This window comes from Chlamydotis macqueenii, chromosome 2, assembly GCF_036417535.1.
Source record: "Chlamydotis macqueenii isolate bChlMac1 chromosome 2, bChlMac1.mat, whole genome shotgun sequence".
Lineage (NCBI taxonomy): Eukaryota > Metazoa > Chordata > Aves > Otidiformes > Otididae > Chlamydotis > Chlamydotis macqueenii.
This window is the reverse complement of record NC_141557.1, coordinates 34006969-34029752: the sequence shown is the minus strand read 5'-3', so window position 1 is coordinate 34029752 and position 22784 is coordinate 34006969. Positions and strand designations below refer to the sequence as shown.

General features: G+C 40.2%; 1 protein-coding gene across 1 annotated transcript in view; it reads left to right on the top strand.

Annotated features, from left to right (window-relative positions):
• The window catches only part of IGF2BP3 (insulin like growth factor 2 mRNA binding protein 3), a 121553-nt gene that overhangs the window by 81004 nt on the left and 17765 nt on the right, over nucleotides 1–22784 (top strand). The window contains exons 6-10 of the mRNA XM_086742520.1: nucleotides 105–389; nucleotides 2544–2678; nucleotides 3242–3364; nucleotides 6024–6159; nucleotides 8020–8151. Coding sequence (XP_086598646.1) covers nucleotides 105–389; nucleotides 2544–2678; nucleotides 3242–3364; nucleotides 6024–6159; nucleotides 8020–8151 — 811 coding nt within the window. The remainder of the gene's footprint in view (nucleotides 1–104; nucleotides 390–2543; nucleotides 2679–3241; nucleotides 3365–6023; nucleotides 6160–8019; nucleotides 8152–22784) is intronic.

Genomic DNA, 22784 nt, shown 5'->3' with positions numbered 1-22784 from the left:
GTCTACACCTGAATGACATGTCATTTCATAAGGCCCTGTATGTGATTGCGTTTTGTTTTGTTTTGTTTTTTTCCTCCTCTCTCCTTCCCTTTGCAAATAAACAGAGCAATAGAAAAACTGAACGGGTTTCAGCTTGAAAACTATTCCTTGAAAGTTGCATACATCCCTGATGAAATGGCAGCCCAGCAACCTCCACAACAACATCCCCAGGGAAGACGTGGGTTTGGACAGAGGGGTCCTCCAAGGCAAGGGTCACCCGGCGCAACCACAAGGCAGAAACCCCAGTCGGACGTTCCCCTGCGGATGCTGGTTCCCACACAGTTTGTAGGAGCCATTATTGGGAAAGAAGGAGCGACAATCAGAAACATTACAAAGCAGACACAGTCCAAGTAAGCTACTTAAAAAAACCCCCTGTAATTGTAAGCTTTAATATTGCATCCTCATCTTTCATGTAAGGGGAAACTTGTAAAACTTCACAACTAATGTGTGTGGTCAGAGAGCAAAGGAAGATAACAGTGAACAGGAAGTCTTTTGCAAGACTGGATTCTGTCCTTGACAGATGTTCAAATACTAGCTGACTTGTTTCTCCTTTTTAAAAAAAAAATAAATAAAAAAAATTAGGCAGTGCTAGTAGGGTGGTACTTGACGCCAGAGAATTTGTTTATAGACGTACTAATAAGATTCTGGCACAAAAAGTGAAACTGAAAGAGCTATAATATATTGGTCTGTGGGATATACAGTCAGTGTGATGACATATCTGAGCCTTTAAGTGTTTATCCTAGCTTTAGTTTAGTTTAAGGCATTCTTAGGACTTATAAATGTTTTCAATTCAAGGTGGTGGGGAACAAACCAAAACAAACCAAAAATCTTCCTGTCTCCCCTCACTACTCCTTACGGCTCCTCCCCATGTATTTCTGGTGAATACATTTGTTGCTGTTGAGTTGCAGACCACACTAAAACACAGATTAAGGAAATGCACGGGAGGCAAAAAGCAAGCTGCTAAGTGACCTAAGAAGCTTAGGGCACTAGGGTCTCGGGAGATTATCTTCAGTGCATGTTAAATCCCTACCCACAAGGAAGAGCTCAGTGCAAATGCAGAGGGAGTGGGGATGGTATTCAAAAAATTCTTCCAGGATACCCCTAAGAGTGGAGAGTGAAAGATGCTGCGTTCAGCAGTACGCTGGTATGAGCCCTTGGCTCTGTAGTTCCAGCAGGAAGGACCTGGAAACAAGCTGCATGTGAGGGGTGTGAGGGTGAGTGGCTTCAGTTTTGAGAGCAGTTAATGAGGATAAGGGAGTCCTCTCTAATGACAGCCCCCAACAAACAGGCTCCCCTTCCCCGCCCCAGACCTGAGATTATCATGATGCTCCTTCCAACCTCTCATTAGCATTTTGTAACCCATGAGACTGCTGTGTTTTACAACATGAGTTTGAGATTTGTGGTGTCATGACAAGACTTGATTGTAGTTTGCCTATGGGTAACCAATTTTTCAGGTGATATCTAAAACTTCTAATTCTTGGACTATAAAAATCCTGAAGACTGGCATAAGGAAAGCTTTTATCTCTTAAAAGAAGGCTGGATAGATCAGAAATAATCACAGGTTGCTAACTTTACAGACATGCGACTTCAAGAATGATGTTTTCATTGGTTTGAGGATAAAAAAAAAATGTCATCTACTTCCAGTTGCACCAAGGATTGTCATGGGCTTCTTAGAAAATACTGTGTCATGAAACAAAATGAATTTTCAGTATTAGAAAGAACTGGAAAAATAAAGGGGTTGATTGAAAAGCAACATGGTCGTTTAAGTTTGGAAACAGCTATGATTTGGGGGAGGAGGAAGCAAAAAGCAGAGGTGGAAAGTATATATGACCTGCAGTTATTGCTAGAGGACAAATAATATCCAAGGCATTGTCTTGATGCAGGTCATAATTAATTTTTCTTAAATTCCTAGAGCTACATAAACCATAATGTAGACTAGTTTTAGGGTGATAAAGTGTGGAGCTAGAGGAAAGGTAATATCAGGATGAATCTTAGGCTTAAAAAGCATGGGAAAGCAATCTTGAGGATGAATGCAAATGCCATAGTGCTACTTGCTAGCAGAGAAGTGCTAGGCAACTTGCTGCTGAGGTCATTAAAAAAAGACAAAATGGGACAAAGCTTGACTGTATTGTAGCTGCACAATTGTTATTAGTGGAGTGACGGGGTTGGTGATGTAATATTAGGAAAGCTTGTCTTCAGTGGTTTACCACAGATTGTCTATCTAACAACTCCCTTGAATATCTTGATGGGAGTTTAATGAGGAAAGGAGATCCCACTGTCCACAAAGATGGGGTTTAGCTGGTAAAATCAGGATGGGAGAGGCTTTTAAAAATGCACCAGAAATTGTATTTAGGAGATGCTTAAGTAGTTGTGTACTTAGCAAAATTAAACCACTTAAATATAGTCAGTGTTAGCTCAAAATAAATTAGTTTTATGAGAGTTGGAAATATGCAAGGTTTACCATACAGTACGTGGTTACCATTAGTGTTTTTCTTTCTTTCAAGAATTGATATTCATCGTAAAGAGAATGCAGGTGCTGCTGAGAAACCAATTACCATCCACTCAACTCCTGAAGGCTGCTCAACAGCTTGTAAAATTATTATGGAGATTATGCAAAAGGAAGCTCAAGATACTAAATTGTGAGTAGAAGGCATTTCATTGTGGAAGCATTAAAAATTCTGAGTTCTTGTTGACTCAATTTAAAGATGTAGTCTTCAAAAACTGTGAAGTGAATTTTTGTTGTCATTATCCATATTTAAGTAGGTAAAGGAACCTACTTTCCTTTTAGGACAGTTTACTTGCCTAATTAGCCCAAGCACGCATCTGTTTTCAACCATTGCCTGGCTGTAACTTTGAGGTGAACTGAATCAAATACTGGAGTTTCTTGAGTAACTAATAGCTTTTAATAAGAGTGAGCATAACAAGTTTAGAGTTCTCATTAAAAGCTTTAAAATATATTTCTTCCTTCTGAACATCTCTTCTATTTCAGCCTGCGTGTTATTTAGCAGGTATGTTACGATGAAGGTATAGATGATAGTGCTGAAATGTACCTTGCACTTGGACTCGTTCTGCATCTAGTATAAACATGTGTAAGCGAATGGGAGTTGTAGACATGTCTATGAAAATAAAGTTTATCTGTGACATGTGTAAAAACTTGCACTCTGATCTCCGAAAGTCTCACTGGGTGTAACCTCCATTACAGTACAGAAGAAATTCCCTTGAAGATATTGGCGCATAACAACTTTGTTGGACGACTTATTGGCAAAGAAGGAAGAAACCTGAAGAAAATTGAACAGGACACAGATACTAAAATCACGATATCTCCGTAAGTTTTCAGTGGCCTGATCTTTTGGTGAGATGTCTCAAATAGCAGCAATGCCGCTGCGGTACATTCAGGTACAGAGTTCTTACAGAAATATTATGTATGTCTCAAAGGCTGAGATAACAGCCTTTTGGAGGCCTTTCCATTACATGCATTAAACTGTTACTTAAGCTAAGTTAAATTTAATGTAAGCAGTGAGTCTTTGTTGTAAATTCGGTCAAAAGCAAGCCTAAAAATAACATAGGCTACGTGGAGCCCATGTTAGACTATATTTTTAAGTATCAGTTGTTTTTCATATATTATACCATATGTAATAACGAGTGTTTTAAAATATAAGCCTGGATCAGTTCTGAGCTATATGTGAAAATGAGTGAAACTAGTATGTCTTAGTTTCTGGTATAGATGAGATTTTTGGACAAGAGGGAAGGAAATAAAACAAGTAAAATAGCTGCCCAGAGAGGTGGTAGATGCCCCATCTCTGGAAACATTCCAGGTCAGGTTGGACGGGGCTCTGAGCAACCTGATCTGGTTGAAGATGTCCCTGCTCCTTGCAGGGGGATTAGACTAGATGGCCTTTAAAGGTCTCTTCCACCCCAAACTGTTCAATGATTCTAATACTGAAAAGTATTTTTAGTAGCAGTTCTGTCCCTCTTGTTCACTAGCAGCCAAACAGGGATACATTGACTAGTCTGCTTCAAAGTAGAAGCTTCTGGTCTGTGGGTTTGTGAAGGTAACTGAGACCTGTTCAAATTTAGCTGAGATTAAAGAGGAGTTTTCACCTTCACTGGAAATCTGCAAATCAGTGATTAGATCAACATCTCTGTAGAAGGTTGGCTGTTAATAGTAGTTTTACCCTGAAGAAATATCTTCAGAGAACCTCCTGTTCTTGAATAATGAATACTCTGGAGTGAACTTCCAAGCATTTGAAGGCATTCTGTACTTAGGCTTGAGCCAGAAAGGGTGAGAATAAGGCTTGTAGGCTGTAGGAAAGGGAGAAGGTTTGGAAGACGTATGAAGAGGTGTGAATATATGCGGGAGACGGTGGGGAAAAAAAATCATACTGCAGAAGATAGCTCAAATGAAGGCAAGGAAGCTAAGAGTGAATGAGGTCCCTCAAAAAGAGGAAACTCAAAATTGGGTGAAAGAACCTGTGACCTTCTTCAAAGTATGTAAATGTTTATGGAATTAGTCTGAGGAAAAGAAGCAAATCTAATTGGAGAAAAAGTACCCAAATAAGTCTGTTTCAATAACAGATTTTGTAAGGCCAGAATGCTCTACCAAATGTGTTGGCATGAATGTTTTGTTTGCAAACAGTACACAGAGTCTTAATGCTATGTCTTAAAGGAAAAAAATATGTACAGAGTAAATGAGATAATGATCTTCATTCTGTGAAAGTGACTTGTCTTTATTGATGATGACACAAATAACACATTGTCTATAAACACTTGCAGAGTATTTTGTAATTTAGCAAGTTAATGGTTTATTTGCATTAAAATCTTGGCCTCAAGATCATACTTGCCATACAATGCCTGAAATAGCCCCATGAATTCACCTGGTTTAATTGATACGTAAGAGAGCATATCTGCCCATTGATTCTGTTTTGTCTAATTAGTCTTTCTCCTGATCTCTTCATTTAGGCTTTTTGGTAAGCTTGTCCATAAAGTTAAAGTAAGGCAGCTAGTTTGGGAAAGTGTTTCCTCTCTCCTTTGGGGGTATTTTCCGCCACTTCCCTCCTGAAGTAGTAACTCAGTGCTCGCACACTGGAAACTCAAGGATTGCTTGGTTGGATGCATTTCGTGCTTGCCACTGCTTAACTGAGATGCGCAGGTTGCCGCGCTGCCTGCTGCGCAAGAAAGCAACCTTGCATGCTTCTTCCTCCCTCCTTCCTGCTGTGGGCTTCCTGACCCCTCCTGCATCCTGCTTTGACTTTTTTTTTCCCTCTTTTTTTTTTTTTTTTTTTTTTTTTTTTCCTCCCCCCCGCCTTCACCCCTTCAACTCACCTTTTCTTAGTACATGGATATGCCATGGCTTCCCAGTAGGTTTATTCCATGTTACCATCCTAGGTCAGCATTTGTTACCTAACGAAGCACTAGAGTTTAATGCTGTAACCCTTTCATTTTCACCAAGGAGTTACTAGTGTTTCACAGCAAATGTTGACTTGCACACAGCTTTTGGTTTTCCCATTATGAGGATTTGGAGGCTCTCCTGCAGTTTCACTGAGGGTTGGGCTTTTTTCCCCTCCTTCCTTAAAGGAATCTGCTGTTGTTCTGAAGGAAAGGGAAGTTTCTCATGGTCTCTGTTTCTGGGATGTCTAAATGTCTGAAGCCCTCTTTGTTGGTAGGGCTGAGTGTGAAGCTGAACGGTGCTGCACTGCTCTGCAGGTCGTGTTCCTACAGAGCGTGGGGGTTTCCATCTTGTGTTGCACCTAAGCACATATCAACCATCTGATACCAAACCTTGCCGCAGTGGTTTTTGTTGAGTTTGCTGTGAGGCTGGAGTTTCTCCAGATTCTCTGAGAACTTGTATGTGAGCCCTGTTATGAACTGATACTACACTCCTTGAAGGGCAAACTCGACATGCTCGGATGTCATCGCACTCGAATGATAAATTTGGATTACCCTCTGCTGTTTGCTAATTAACTGTGCTTCTGTTTCATCTGCAGATTGCAGGATTTGACACTCTATAATCCGGAAAGGACCATTACAGTTAAAGGCAGTATTGAAACTTGTGCCAAGGCTGAGGAAGAAATTATGAAGAAAATCAGGGAGTCCTATGAAAATGATATTGCTGCTATGAATGTGAGTGGTCTCGTTTCATGAGCCCTTTCTAAAACTAGAACCACAGAAAGATTTAGGTGTGAGGGACTTCTGGAGGTCACCTGCCCCAGCCAAGGGGGTTGCTCAATATAGGGCCAGCTTCAAAGTTAAATGAGGTTGTGTAGGGACTTGTCCCTTTTAAAACATCTCTATGAGTAGAGTCTACAGTCTCCTTCTAGCCAGCCTGTGCTCTGACTCACTCTGACTTCACTCAGGTGAAAATTTCTTTCCGAACAGCCAATCAGAATTTCCCTGTTGCAACCTCTCTCTGTTGCCTCCTGTACTCATGTGTGGGGCTTAGGCAAGGTTTTTTATTATTTATTTATGTGTGCAATTTTAATGAAGGCTTTTTCTGGTTTATTTTGAGTACAGGAACTGAGAAATTGATTTAGATTGAGGAAACGAATGAGCATTTTACTTTTTTTTTTCTCGTTGCAAAAACCTAAAAGAATGTGTGTTTACTTGCTATTGCGGTTTACATGCTCTAGTTTGTTTCTTAAAGTAGTGACTCCCAGTCTTTTCATGTTAAAAGCATAACAACATATGAAAGAAGAATCTCTCCTGCTTTCAATTATTTAATTTAAGAAGGCTTTATTAAGGTATTTCTTGATCTTGATGATAAAGGCTTGATGATTTAGTTATTCAAAGATGATTGGTGATTATATAATAAAAACAACACACCTTATTAGTTTGCCAAAGTATTACTAATGTATATTGAGAAACGATTGAGATTTTTTTTTCTATCAGCTATGAAGAGCTTTTCGTGTGTGCATCCAAATCTTATGGTCTAGAATCAGACTGGAAATATTTTTTTCAGTTTACAGTAGTCTGATATTCTAGAAATTGCTAATTGGAGTTTCTCTACGGGCCACAGTATAGTGTCTCTGCTTTCCCCCTCCTTCCCATATTGTAAGCAAATTGCAGGACACAAATTACACACGAGGAGAGAATAAAGTATTTCGTAGTGGTACATTCTTGCTTCATGTGGTGAGCAGGAACATGGTGTGAGCTTGAGGCTGCTCCGCTGTTTGGCAAAGGTGTGTTAAGCAGAAAACTACCTCTGTTACTGGATGGATTTCAAGTTTAGTTTGTACAGATTATTAGGATAGCTTTTTGGTTGGTGAAGTTTTGGGAGTTTTTGTTAGTGTCTCATGTTTGGTTTATCTTGATGGCCTGAGATGGGGTCTGTCTCTAGCTGAGGTACTTCTAAAGTGTTGTAGTTTAGCATAGTCATATTACTAGGCAATAACAAGCACTGACAAGTTTTGTATCATGGACAACAAATGTTTCCTAGCACACAATGCTGCCACTTCTCTCAGGTTCAGTCAAGTAAGGGACAGGAAATCTTATAGTTAATGCTTTCCCAGCAAATGCTAGGGGTATCTTACTTCATCTTTTACAAGGCATGGGAGGGAAAGGCTATGGGAGGGAGGATGGGGTTATAGTGTGGCATGTACTCCCAGTATATGAAAAGTCAGGGCTTTCTCTATACAGAGTTGTCTGTGTAGTATAAAGCCAAAAATATTGTATTATTTCTCTAATTTTGTTCACTCTGAAAATAAATTACTATTTGCCTGAATTACTTGCTATAAAGTTTATCATATGTTTCACCGATTAAGTTTCACTGATTCCCACCTGTCTTTGCTACTACATTGGTCTGTGCATATGTTTGGGAAATAAGTTTCAAGCAGACTCCTTGGGGTAATAGAGATTTTTTTTTTTTTTTTTTTTAAATAGTATACTGTCATCTTCCAAAAAGGTTAATAGCCTATGCCAACCAAGATTTTTATTAAAGTTAATAACCATGCTTGTAAATCTTAAATAACTCTTCTTTCATTGCAGCTTCAAGCACATTTAATTCCTGGATTAAATCTGAATGCCTTGGGTCTGTTCCCACCTTCTTCTTCAGGAATACCACCTCCCGCAGTGAGTGTTGCCTCCGCTGCTGCTGCTGCTTCGTATCCACCATTTGGGGTAAGGGAAGCCTCTGATTTTGGATGGATAGTGTATGGTGATACTAATGCTGCTGTTCAAAACTAGTCAGTTTGCTGTATTTTTGCCAAATTACCTCAAAGATCTGGGAATGGTGTTTTAGAAGCTGTGTTCTGTCATTTTTCTCAATGTTGTCTGTCTTCCTGCTTGCACACTGAAAATATTTGATGTGGCTGCAGTTGGGAACAGACATTCATTGGTCATTTAGCGAAATACTCAGTGAAACCAGAAAATGGTGTTCCTTAGAAAAATACTAGGTTCTATTTTGTAGAGAACTTGAATTATGACAGAAAGAAATCTCATATAAAATTGAACTTCAAAATTGCTGGAGTTTGCAATTAATAATGCTAGTCTGCAGTTGTATTCTTGTTGATATAGAAGGAAAAAAGAGATTGCTTGTCACCAAGCAGGGATCTATATGTAGCTAAAATGTTTGAATGTAGTAGTTTTATAAATGTGCAAGCCCTGTTGAAATGTAGTATTGCTAAATATATGGGATTTAAATTACATAGACTAATCTCCAGAAAGCTGTGATTTACTTGCCACATTGCTCTCTAAGAAATATGTGGAAAAGTTCAATAGAATCTTATTCAAACTCAGTGCTGATTAATAATCATAAGTGAGGTGTTTTGCTATGGAGCAAGAGATCATTTGTTGTATCAGAAAGCTCCAGAGTCTTTCTGGAAAGAGAGAGTGCTCTGCTCTTTGAGAAAAGACAACCTCATTACACAGAGAAGGTGATTTTTCATCTCTCTTCCCTGTTTCTGGTAGTAGTAGTTGTTAGCAACTCAATGGAAGATGAATTTTCAAAGTGAACTTGCAACAAGTGGATGACAGAGCTGTACAAACTGTGACATGGCTGACTTTGCCTCCTCTTTGCTCAACAGTAACATGTAGAGAGCTGAGTCTGAGACTCTTCGTGAACTGGAAAAGTGAAAATGCAGCACAGCACACTGAACTTTATCAAATAACTCAAGTGGGTCTATATATACTGCACTAAAGGGAAGTTGTTGCCTAAACATTTTTCCCAGATGAAGAAGCCAAGAAAATGTCACTGCAAGGAACAGGAAAAATTCCACACTTGTAGCATTGTTTGTAGGAATGAATAACTTGGGTGTTATGAATGTATAATAAACTATGTTGAGTATAATAGTGTCTTTATCAGGAAAAAGTTCTGCAATGAAAACTAGAATGGAAATACCTTTATACTCCATTATTTCACTGCTAATAGCAGTGCCTCTATTTATGACAAACGAATTCTCTCTTCCCACCCCTAGTCCCTCTCCACTTTGATTAGAATGGCAGACTAAACTAAAAAATACAGATTTCTACTTCATTGTATTGTATAAAATGCCATTATCCGTGGTAATGGATTGCCTCAATTTATTTCCCCTTTAAGAGAAACTAGAGGTGATTTGTTAACAGTATATAACTTTCTTTAATAGTAATGAAAAGTGTAGCCTTTTCTTTCTTTTTACTCCAGATTTCCAAACTGCTTTGCTATTCTTGAGCTTCATATTGTAAGCCTACAGTTCTGTTCCTTGCTTAGTTTATTTTAATTTCTTTCCACTTTTCCTTTTATTGTGGTTCTTTCTTGCTCTTGCTTTAAATATGCACCTAAACAGTGCTGAATTTGGTGATTTCAATCTTATTCATGTCTGTCCCTCTTGCTAGCGCACCTTTCTCCCCCACCAAATGCACCTGTTTTGGCCTGCTATGTTCTCTGGTAGTTTCCAGGTTTCTGGAAATAAGACATTGGAACATCTGGAAAAAGGCATCAAGAAAAAAAGTGTTATTGTGTAAAAGAGTAGAAACATTGCAGCTAGAAGGACCATGCTGAACTCTCTTGCTACTGTTCATGGCGTTTGCTCAGTCATCTGAATAAGCTCGTTCCAGATAGCCTAGACATATGACAAGCTAGCATCCAAAAAGAAAGGCTAAACTCACAGATTCAGATGATAAACTCTTATGGCTTTTGTGGAGGTTAGGGGTGGTACTGAGACAGCCCCTGAACTTGAAACTAAGGACTTCTGAAACAAATGAAGTTTTCTTCTTCTGAAACTTCATGAAGTTCAACAAGGCCAAGTGCAAGCTCCTGCACGTGGGTCAGGGCAATCCTAAGTACTAATACAGGCTGGGCAGAGAATGCCTGCATGGCCAGTAGGTTGACAGAGGTGATTCTGCCACTCCACTCTGCTTTTGTGAGATCCCACCTGGAGTACTGTGTCCAGCTCTGGAGCCCACAACATAAGAAGGACGTGGATCTGTTGGAGCAAGTCCAGAGGAGAAAATGATCAGAGGGCTGGAGCACCTCTCCTGTGAGGACAGGTTGAGAGTTGGGGCTGGTCAGCCTGGAGAAGAGAAGGCTCAGGGGAGACCTTATAGCAGCCTTCTGGTACCTCAAGGGGGCCTACAGGAAAGCTGGAGAGGGACTTTTGAAAGGTAATGGCTTTAAACTGAAAGAGGGTGGATTTAGATTAAACGCAAGGAAGAAATTCTTTAGGGTGGTAAGGCACTGGAACAGGTTGCCCAGAGAAGTTCTGGATGCCTCATTCCTGGAAGTGTTCAAGGCCAGTTTGGATGGGGCTTTGAGCAACCTAGTCTAGTGGAAGGTGTCTCTGCCCAGGGCAGGGGCATTTGAACTGGCTGATCTTTAAGGTCTCTTCCAATTCAAACAATTCTATGATTCTAAATACATGAACAATTGAAACTATCTCACCTTTTCTTACTTACATGTGACTTTATCTGCAAAAGAGCAGGTGATTCTATGGGCTTCAGCAAGTCAGCCCCTCAGATCATTTGGAGTAGCTGTCCTTCTGTGAGGAGAGGAAAATAAAAAAAAGTATGAGTTTGTCTCTTAATAGGTGCAGCTTTCCAGAAAACAAAGTTTCCATTTTTAATATGTTTTACTTTATTGGACAAGGACTTTTAAATCTTGTTTGTGTATGAAGTTAGTTTCTGTAATTTTCCAAATTTTACTCTCCTCCTCCCTTTTTTTTTTTCTTTCCCCTCAGTAGAACAATTTTTAAGACATTGATTAAATAGGGTATCAGGGCATGTAGGGGTAGAAAAGAGCAAAAGAAAAGGGGTGCTGGAAACAACTTGAAAGGCCGAAGGTAATCACAGGGGAATCTAGGAGAGCTCAAAAGGGATTTAAAAAAATAAAAATCTGTGAGAGTAAAAGACTTCAGGGAAAGAAGGTCTTAGAAGAAGCATTAATGAAGAAATCACAGGGAGATATTATGTCCATTTAACCATGAGGTATTCGTTACCAAGTTCCTTGTTCTGGCAGGGGTGTTTGGGCAACCTGAGTTCCCTTAGCTTGTTTTGACTGGACATCCTTGCGTGCTTGGGAGCACTGGTTAGCTGGGATTGAGGATATCCCTTTCAGGCAGCTGAAAATCCTTTTTGAAAACACTGCTGGCATCAGGGTGTAAGAAGTGTATTCTGCTGCTCTCTTGCTTATTTTTGTCAGTGCAAATTTTGCCTTCTGCTCAGAGCTGAGCATGGGTGGCTCTTCCCTGCCTCCTGTTCATTTGAGCAAAGGTGTGTTCCTCAGCAATTTCAGCTACAACAACATTGGGGGCCTCTTGGCATTTAATGTCGTTGAAGTCCTTTTGTGAACGTGTGCTTACAAACCATACAGTGAGCCTTGAGACCCCACTATGATGTGGCTGAGGGTTATGAAGCTTTTGTTTGAAATATCTTGGAATGTATGGAACTCTTCTTCACCTTGTTGTGGGGATGGACTCACAAGCAGCTCTCCCTTGGCTCGGAAGAGGTAGGTGGGTGAGCTGTGGGATTTGCAGAAGAGTTTCCATATGAAGCTGATCTTTCATATGTACTATTTTCTAGTGACAAGGTGTTGCTGTGACCTTGTGTAGGACTTGCTCCCAAAGAAACTGAGGTGTCATCTTAATTACTGAAACAAGCGTCTGTCACATTCCTGATGCTGCTTTTTTTTTTTTATATGGGTGGAAAGAGAAAAGTCTTCATAGTAAACAGATCTAGGATTTTGTTTCATTGCCAGAACTTCAAGTGACAGGTCTGAATACCCATATATACAGCTGTAGCCAAGTACTCCTAAAACTGAGTATTTGGGAGCTTGGGACTGAGTAATTTGAAAGATTTAGCTGTGTTAAGATGAGCTATGTGATGCTTCATCCTCTCTCTGTTCATGCAAAATTTTAAAGCACATTTGACAAGAGCATGAACACTGTTCTCCAGCTGCTCCAAGAATAGTCCAGTGTCACAAACTTAGGAGATGGTGATGCTATCAAACACTGGTTTGCATTTAACTCATTTGAATGGATCATGTTCAGGAGAGCAATTTTCACATGAATGAGATACCTCATTCTCTATGGTCCATGTGACCCACTGTGGAGAACATCAAAGTCTTACAGCACAGAGCCCCATCTAGTTTAATCTCATGAGGTGCGGTTTCTGGCTCCCTAAGAAGCTGGCTGTTGCTTTACCCTTTGTCCTGATAGTAGAGTCCACACAGGAGGGCACAGGCTGTGCTTGGTGCCTGTCTGGTTACAGATAGAAACACGCATGGGCACGGACCTGTCTGCTGCATGTGGCTAACAGTGTCTGAGCACCACATCTAGTTCAGGAAAATAATTATTTTTTTAAGTATTTACCTATCACTAGTAACAATTCTTAATATAGCAACTGTATAACTTATTTGCAAAGTCCAAGCTCTGTTTTTGTGTTTAAAGCACTCGTTTAAAAGAGATGCAATGGAATTGCATATTGGGTTTTGATTCCTGAATTTTCCTGCCTCTTTTTGCAAAAATCCAAGATCTGTATGCTTTCCTCAGTTCTCCTAAAAGACAAGTAAATCGGAACATGTGGGAATCATTGAACTGTTTTAAGGTTTGAGGGAAAAGTAGGATTTAAGAGATAGTCCAGTTAAGAATATTAGGAGTTAAAAATTCTTGTTATTGTCAAATGGGCATGATTTTACTCTTGTGGATCCTGGTGATACAATAAAAGGTGTTTTGGTTTTTTTTTATGGAAGTGTACTCTTGTGTGACCATACTAAGGACAAGTAGCTTTTCTGTGCCTATTTGTATTTGATGTCTTGTCCAGCTGCTTTTGGATCTGGAGAACCACCACTTTCCGTTTACCTTTAAATCTTTCTCCTTAACTCTGTACTTAAATGCTTGTGTGCGCTGCAGTTCTGGCACAATTGCAAATAGTTTCATTATTTGGCCCACTGTCACTCGTAATGAGTGTCATGAGCTGGGCACCTGCACAAAGAAGTGGGATTTGTATGAGGAGAATAAGATTCTGCAAAGGTGAATGTGCCCAGTGCTCATGTTTTCCAGAAGATGTGTTACCACAAAAAATGTTTCAAAAAGTATCCCCTCTGACTGTTTCAGATGGAGAGCTGTACTGCTGAAAGCTGTTTTGATGAAGTTGTTGCTTCTGTCTTCTGAACCTTGGGGAGAATATGCACGTGCTTGTCTCTTGAGAATAGAAGTTTGTTCTCCTGCAATGCTGGAAACTTTAAAGCTCCAAACACACAAGAATTCCTTGTCTTAGAGTTCAGCTGTGTACAGTCACCCAATTAAACACACTTGGCCCATGTACTGGGGTTAAGCAGGTTGCACCCTTCCTGTTATAACTGAAACTTTGCATATTTAATTGTGCATCTGACTGCATTTCTTTTGTAGCCTTTGGGTCTGAAAGTTGGCAGCTCAAGAGGCTGGGGGAAGGAGGGCTGACCTGTAAGGGGTTCATCCTGCCCTTGAATATCCTGAAACAGGGTGGTAGCATTAATGCTCCTGTTAAAGGGTCCCTGCCTTTTGCATGGCAGATGTACTCAAACATACAGGAGGGTGAGAAGTAGGCAGCCTGCCTCTGCAAGAGGAGTTGGTGCCAGCTGCTCTCCTGCATCTGTAAGGTCCTGTAGGAAGCAAGTGATGTTCTGCTGTGTGGAAGTTAGCCTAAGGTGAAGGGATGCCCCTTTGCTCTCAGTAGGACTGCTTTCTCTACTGGTCTTTTTGCACACTTGTAGTTTCTTGAAGTTCTACTCTCAAAATACACTCTTTCTAATCTTCTATTTAGCGTCGCAGTTAATTTTCAGGTTATGTGATATGCATAGGAAGGAAAGGGAGGAAAAAGGTTGTTTCCTACAGTAAACAAAACCAAGAAATCAAACCACCTTTTCCTGATGACAAAAAAAAGTCTTGTACAGCCAGGCTGATAGGTTGCTTTCCTTTATTCTTTTGCCATCTCTTGAAGCTTTTTGTTGCAGGTAAGGAACGTGCCAATGGAAAACTTTCTTCTTAGAAGACGTTGTGGTGAAGAGAGATTCCTTTTTTATTCTCCAGTAATTTTCTTAAATAATAATAGTAAAGAAGAGATCTTCTATATCGCATAGATATGAGAGAAGAAATAACTGTATTATGCTTTTGGCAGGAAAGAAAAGTAATTTTAAATGAAAAATTGCTTCATTGAGGGCCTTCATTTGATGCCCTGAGCATAGATGAGAGACAAGGAAGAGGAAAAACTGTCCTGTGTATCCAGGTACTTTGACTCTTACTTGATGGAGTTGGGCTCCTTTGGATGTCTGGGTTTGATAGGATTAGCTTGTGCAACTGTTACGTCTGAACTACCCTGGGGTAGTAATGTATGTACACCTATCGTGTGTGTAGTCCTCAGTGACTTTGCCCTGATTTGGCTAGCTTGTTAAGCAGTAGATGATTTTGTGAGGAGCTCTCCTACAGCCAAAAGAGGATGTGGTTTGGGGGATGAAGAAGGATTTGGCAGTGCTTTTACAAAATGGTTTTGTATCAGTGAAATGAAAACCATACGTGTGCATCACACGCAATCTTGAGGAGGGCACTATAGGACAACAGCACTGTCTAAAAAAAAAAAAAAACCAAAAAAAACCCAGAACACTACCAGCTAATTAGACTTCTTTTGAAGATTGTAACCTCAGTGCCTTGAAAACACCTTTCCTGCTGCTTAGTTTCTTAAATTAATTAATGATACATTTTTGACACCTGAGAAATTTGCTCCGTGGTGCAAAACATTGTGGGATTGTTCTGCCCTGTGGAGAAAATGGTTGGTCCTCCCGCCACCTCGAAGTGTCCTGCTCTGACCATGCTGTGTTGGCAGGGAACCATGCCTGGAGTAATCAGAAACTATTCTGCCTTTGGAGATGAACTGGCCCCCAGTGAGGGAAGCAAAAATGTAACTGGCACCATACGATGTACAAAGATCTGGCAAGTTGACAGCTGTTATTTTTTTCTGAGGTGTTGAAGCCTCCAGTTACTCTTAATAGCTCTTTTTACAGTTCTGAGGTTGTCGTAATGCAAATAGCATCACTCGCTAATGCACACTTTTAAAAATAAAATAAAATGGCTTCTTCTTCACTGCAGGTTTGAGTACTTGTAGTGATATTTGTAGCTCCTTGAGACAAGAGAAAAGAATTTGTCAGTCCCTTGCTCCCCAGATTCTTCTAGTGGGAAGATGATTTCATTGGTGTTCCCTTGAATATGTCTGACTCCCAAGCTCTAAGTACCAGACTCGGCATCTTCTGAATGTTTAAACTAAGTGAGAAATTTAATTTCTTAAGGTGCCAAATAATATTTTGTTACTAGAGTGTGCTGAACTCCTTCAGGCCAGAAACAGAAATAGGTCAAGTCCTCATTCTGGTGTAGCTGGCTCCATCTCAGATTTGTTCGTTAAACATGATGGAAAAATAAGTGACCTTTCTGTGTTTTCACAACCTGTTTTTCCTGCAGCTGCCAAGGAATCTGAGAGAAAGGTCTTTGTAAACCAGAGCTGATGAGCACCTGTATCTTTCAAAGCCACAGATTTCATGGGCAGCTTCTAGGAGTCTGGAGTACCCAGGTGTCTGGTGGTGTCACAGCCACGATTTTTCAAGCGGAAGTTTCCATATGTAATCACTTTTGTTCTGGTGATCGTGCAGTGTTGCAACAACAAATACCTATGTTTGCTGCTTGTGAATGACCAGCAAAATTCCTGCTTATGTAGTTTCACAATCTGTTCCTTATGTTGATTTCTGCTTTTGGCTGTTTATTCAGAAAAAAAAGGTGGCAGATTGCCTTTTTTTTTTTTTTTTGGCATTGCGGCCAATCAGATTTTGCAAAAAGAAAGAGTTCATGCCATCTTCAGAAATGTCAGACCTGCTCCTGCTTGTGAAATGCCTTATAACCAGCCTGCCAGAAAATGTTCCTTCTCTGCTTCTGTGATTTTTACCCCCTCATTCCTGGCTAGGTTTTCATGTTGGAAACACTTCTGATAGGTGCGGTCCTGTTAGTGACTTCTAGTAGTTTGAGGAGATCCACATGTCTTGCCAGGTAGAAGATGATGGTGATGAAAAGTGCTGAAGTTGAGAGCCAAGAAGTGGAGTGAGTAGTACTAAGTGAGATTATTTTAGTAGCATCTTGCTACCTTAAGGTACTGACCAGCTGTGTTTGAGTTGTAGGTGTTGAAATGCAGTAGTCCCCAAATTGGAAATGCAGACAGGGATTATGGCTTAGGTTTCCAACTAAGAAGAGAAGACCAGCTCAGCTGGACAGAGGGTTCCCACCTGCACAGCTTATTTTCCGAGTGTCCAGGACGGATGGTGGGGCAGGGAGGGATGTAGAGTTGCGTGGCCTTGCTGTAGGCTCGTTGCCTCAGAAATGGACATGCTCTTCGTTTATCTAGTGGCACGAGTGTTTCTTGCATGATGCAGCAGTAATGCTTGCAGGGAGGAGCCAGCTCTGCTCTGAACGCAGCAGGTTGCCAGCCCAGAGACCCAGACGGTGGAGGGAGGTGGTGTGATAAGTTCCTGGCCACACTAGAAAGTTGCTGCAAGCATGACATTGAAGTTGCTGTGGGGGAGTTCCTTGTCATACGTGGAAATCCCTCCCAAGACTCCTGCCTCTCGCATCAATCTGGGGTTTGTGTGAAGATTAAGCCCTGCGTGGATGATGGCAGTACAGTTTGTGCATGGGAAAATGGGTGATGCTTCAGGGTGTCTGGAGTGAAGTTGAAAATACCCGGTGCTTCTTTTAAATTACGTTTTTCTAGCTTTTGACTGACTGAATTCAGCAGTGCTCTGTTACCTTTTGAGTGTAGTCCTGGCTTTTACAGGCAGTGAACATGGCAGAAGGTTTTAGACTCATGGCTCAAGATTAAATCTGTTCTAAATAAAACTGAAAGGCTTGGAAGGTGGAGGGAGCTCAGGCTTCAGTTTGTTAACCTACCCTGGCAGCACCACTTCAGCTGATGTACCCGAGAGGTATTCGCAAGGATGTTGTAAAACTGTGGATCACGTTAGACCTATCTAGCAAGACTTTAAATAAGTTTTTTGTAATGAGCCTCTTGTTTCCAACCAAGGCTTAAACTTTTAGCATTAGTGCTGGAAAATGAATACAGTAGGATTTCTTTCACTGGTGTTAAAAGCTTATTTTTTTATTAATACATTGAATCCTACTGGAATGTCTTCAAGGATACTTGGCTTAATGTTGGTTTCCCCTTGCTGCAAGTTTTTATTACTGAATAAATAAGAACATTTAACATTTAGTGTAGCTGTAGGCCAGGATAATTCTTCAGAGTGCATTGCGAAAACATGGTTTAAATTTTGGCTTTGGGTCTGGTAGAGGGTTTGAATAAAACGATACCTCACTTCCTGACAAAGCTTAGGCTATTCTGAAGACCAAGTGAGTCATCTGTAAATCTGCCTTGCCTTATTGATGGTGATCATGGCAGTTGGGAAGGGGGAGAATGGCAAAAGAGAACTTTTTAATGCAGTCGTCTACTGGTCGTATTCTGTTACTTTATGAAGTGGATTTTTTTTACTATTTAAAAACAAAAAAACCCCACCAATAACCCACTAGGCTAGATGTTAGGCAAACATTGGCCGAGATTGTTCCGTGCAGTCTTGAAATAGTTTTTAATTATTTACCTCACAGCTAAAAAACCTGATACTGCCTAGAAATGGATAATATGACTCTGTTAGTTAAAATAAATGTGTCATCCTAAGGTAATTCATTTGGAACACATGAAGTAAATGAAGACATGTACTGGGCTTAGAAACCAGCAAAGATACGATTCTGCTCCCATTGATGTCTGGCACAAAATCCTATTTACTTCAGTGGATACAATATTTTTAAAGATTTATAACCTTATCCCAAATGTTGCCATGGATTTACCAACCACATACATTTGATGGAGCAGAGGGTCTATGGAGACACTTAAAAGCATGACTGGAAAAAAAGGTGTACTGTTGGCAGGCTTGTAGAAAAAGACTGAGATTAATGTTCAATTTAACAAGAGGGACATAAATAACAAGCACAACACCCTGCAATGGGTGAGACCACGTGCTCATACTGGTTGAGGGAGCTGTGGACTGACCTAGTAGCAATGTCAGCTGAAAGCAAGAAAGGGGAGTTCATCTTGGGGAAGAACCAAGAAGGGGGCAAAACTTCATTTTTGTGTGTATGTGTTTCGGTTTTTTTGTGGTTTTGGTTTTTTGTGTGTGTCTCTTTTTTTTCTTTTTTCTTTTTTTTTTTTTTTTTTTTAAATACCATTCCCAAAATAGAACATCCACTCTCTGAACTCTGGTGGTTTGGGACCTACTTTTTAACCTGCCATGATCTGAAGAATCATAGCTTTATTTTTCTGAGTTCTCATCCTTGCCTGGCCATACTTTGGCTGTTATGCAAGTACAAAATGAGGAGTGCTTTTCCTTGTGATGAATCTGTCAAGTAAGGGAAAAGCTGTCCTTACGTGTGATTCTGGGCAGCCTGTAGGACTGATGCACCAGGCCTTGGCAGAAGTAGTGTTACAGTAAGCTTATCCCAAGGGCAACCTGTTGGTCTCTACAGATCCTTCTAACTCTTGCTTGCAAGAGTTGCAGAAAGAAGAGTGAATCTGCACATTTTCTCGACTAGGAGTCCTCAGCTTCTAGCTCTGGTGTGGAGCAGCAGTCCTAATGCTGAAGGGCATGGGGCAATATCCCAAGGAGGGGAAGAGCCTGACCCCAGCTGAGGCGCTGGAAAGTGAGAAATGACCACTCTGCTAAGCCAGTTTGCTAAGAGTAAACTATAAGGTGGTAAGGATGGCAGCAGAGAAATGATCCTCCTGGGAAAATATTCTGTAGGGCTGCAAAGTCTAGCTGGAGTGAAGGGGACCTTCCTGATGACAGTACCTGCAGTGCAGGGCCTCTAAGCAACCCTCCAGGGCTACAGGATTTAGGAACAGATTAGGCTAGATCTTGGATGGAGGTGGTGGGAATTTTAAAAAAATAATACATATTTTAAAAAAATCAATAGTTGGTATGGGCTCTTAGGCTAGAGGCACGTGGCTGGTGTTCAGGGACTTGCAGGAGGTGTGGAAAGAGGTGTATCCAAGCTGCTACAGGAAGAAGAGTTGGACTAGTCTAAAACATGAGCTACTGCTGTGCAGAAGCAGTTGCTTAGCTTCATCCAATGGCGTAGGTTAATTTACATCTCTGGGTTAGATCGCTGTTTTCAATCATGATTTAAATGAGCAAGCAGGAAATCTGATTTAAGTGGACTTACCGAGTTTTACATCTGTACTTTAGTTACCTTTCTGAAAGCCTCAGTGTAATCTGCACCGCTACAGCTACGCTTTGCGATCATAGTGAATATATCCTTCTATTTAAATAAGTATGCAGTTTACCATTTGCTTTGGTTAATATATTTTTTTTTTTCCATTTTCTGTTAAAAAATGATGAATGGTGCTTTTCTTATTTGCTTGATTATCTTTTAACTTCTGATTTTTGTCAGGCTACATTTGGATGGAAATTGAAATCTAATTAATGAACAAAACAGCATTTAAAATTGTTTTGATTAGTTAAATGTGCTGAATATAGATGAAAATTCCTTATCAAGCCTGTTTTGTATTTAAAGCATACTGATTTTTGTGGAAACAAAGCAACTATTATCAGCTGTTTATGACCAGAATTAATTCTGTTTCTAGTCACCATGCTTTTCAAGAATCTATTTCTTTAGAACTAAGAAATCTCTGTTTCTGGAGCTCTTTTTTTAATTTTTTTTTTTTTTTTTTTAAGTTCTGTGAAACTAAGTTCTTCATCTGAGTGAACATCCTGGTGTTGTCTGTGTGCCCCAGCTACACAAGACAGAAACTTCTCTTCCCAAAGCCATATTCCTCGAGTGTACGCAGGCCTCCCTCCCCACTGCCCAGAAGAGCGTGTAGCTTGCTTTGTAGTGTTTGGACCTGTTCAGTGTTAGGGTGGATTAGTCCTGAGCTCATCCCACAAATATTGCTAGGGCAGAAGAGGCAGTCTGTCCATCACAGACCTCTGAAACAGTTACTCATGAGTTAGGGTGGATGTATGGACCATACATCTTGGAGAACCTAAATTATTATTTTACAAGATCGCCCCCCCTTGTGTGAGGGGAAAATCAAGTGAATACTGAAGAGGAGAAAATTGGAGAATTCTTTCCATGTACAGGAGATCTTACTGTTGTCAAAAATTAGTTGATGACTAATTCTGTGACTTAATGAACTTTATGACTTCAGTGACAAATGCACACTAATTTAACATTTAGACTGAAAAATATTTGAATTTGTAACTATGCTGTTAAGGCCCTTAAAATTATGAAGGAAAAAGGATAACTGCAGGATGCTCTTTAGAGCTATTACAGACAGATATTCTCTAAGATATATACACACGTATCTATTTTAGTTTTTAAATTTTAAGTGTATGTTTAAGCAAACTTGGCCTTAAGGGAGTGAACGTTGAAGCTCAGATTCCACAGTGGGAAATTAGTTCCCTAAATTTAGTGCTTCTAACATATGTTTAAGATCTAGGAATCTATTTCTGATATAACTCATGCTAGAAGTTCTTGGAAAGCTCTATGACTTATGTGGCATGGCATGGGGAAGATTAAATTATAGTTGATTTTCTTCCATCCTAAGATACCTAGAAGCATCTGCAAGATTGATGGGTGGTGTAATCATTGCATTACATTTTGATGTTTTTCTTTTGGAGGACAGTTTTCCAGTAAATATAAAAGAATTTTAAAATTACTGTGGGTAAGGATGTGGACAGATAATAAATTGAACCTGGTGTTATGATACTCTCTTGAAAGTCTTAGCTAGACTTGATTTCTGCCAGAAATAAAAAGAAAGAGCTGTTGTTTCTGATGTTCATGCTTTAAAACAAATCAAACTGTCTTTTTGAGTGGTTAAAAATCAGTGTGGATAAGAGAATGGACATAACTTCTCTAAATACTGCATGATGTTATACTGAAGATGAATTTGATATCCATATGTGCCAATGTGCTTCTGCAGACAAGAATTTGAAAAAATAGAATGTAGAACCAGTTCGGTATTGACAGATTCTCCACTGTTTCTTAATAAACATATATCACTATTACACAAAAATGGAAGTTTAATGTTAAAAAACCTCACTCACTCTCACAAAAATAATAAAATCCTTTAGGAAAAAAGTTGAAATGTATCAACAAATCAAAATTATGAGGAGGGATGGGGGGAGAGTGCTACAGTGAGCTGGCTGTACAGTTGGGAGGACACATGTACATCTTCTGTCTTTCCTTGCCTTTGCTGCCCATGTTTCACGCTAAAGGGTGAGGCAGCAGAAAGGAATTTCAGTGGTGAACTGAATCTAGCCAAAAAAGTGGCTGGAAGTCAAGCTTTGGGAAGAAGAGGGGGAAAACTGTGCTGCAGGCAGATGGGCAACAGAGGGAAGGCAGGAAACAAAAGTAATGAAGGTTGATTTGTTTCTATGGTAGAGAAATGTGTCTGGAGGTGGATTTAGGTAGAAGCTTTGTAAATTCTTGAAAACCAAGTCGAGTTACATGTTTGATTTGTAGCAGTGCTGTAAGAATTAGCTGGAAAGTTTGCGTGCTTTAACTCAAAGTTTAGCTAGAAAAGGGTGGCTGGAGTTGAATATAGGAGGAAAAGCTTTGGCAGTGGACTTTTGCAGTGTGTGGACAGTTGAATGCAAGGGTCAAGGAGATGAGCAAGCAAGGGGTGGCTAAGCTGTCTGCACTTAGATTGAGGTTGCCTCTACACCCAGTACAGTTAGTATGGGTCCTTGTAGCAAAACTGAAAAAAACCAAATGCCTCTCATGAATTTGTATCCATTTAGAAACAGTTTTCGGAAGTAGTGAGATCAACCAAGTACCTATGGTAGTTTTTCCAAATTACTGGAAATCTTGCAAGATTCATGGTGAACACGTAAAAGGACTTACTATGAGTACCCTCACAGGATGTTTGTAATAATAAGAGGAGAAAATGAGTAATCTTCTGGAGAGTGGTTTAACATATATACTGAAGTGACTGGTATCTTTCATGACGAACATGTAGTTTCAGGGCGTAGTTTTGAGATAGTTTTAAACTGATCTGTAGGTAGATTAAAAGGGATGTTCCCACCTTTTCCCATGCCCTAACCTAATTGTTATTGCTTCCTCCCTTGTTCCAGGACAGCCGCTTGGTTGGCTCTCTGGTTATTTGGGTCAGGGGTCCACTGCCCGTGTTAAAAATCAGCTGGATCTGCAATTCTGCTGGCCACAAAGCACACAGGGTAGTGGGGAGGCTGGGTGTGGGGGGCTGCAACCTATGTCCAGGGAAAA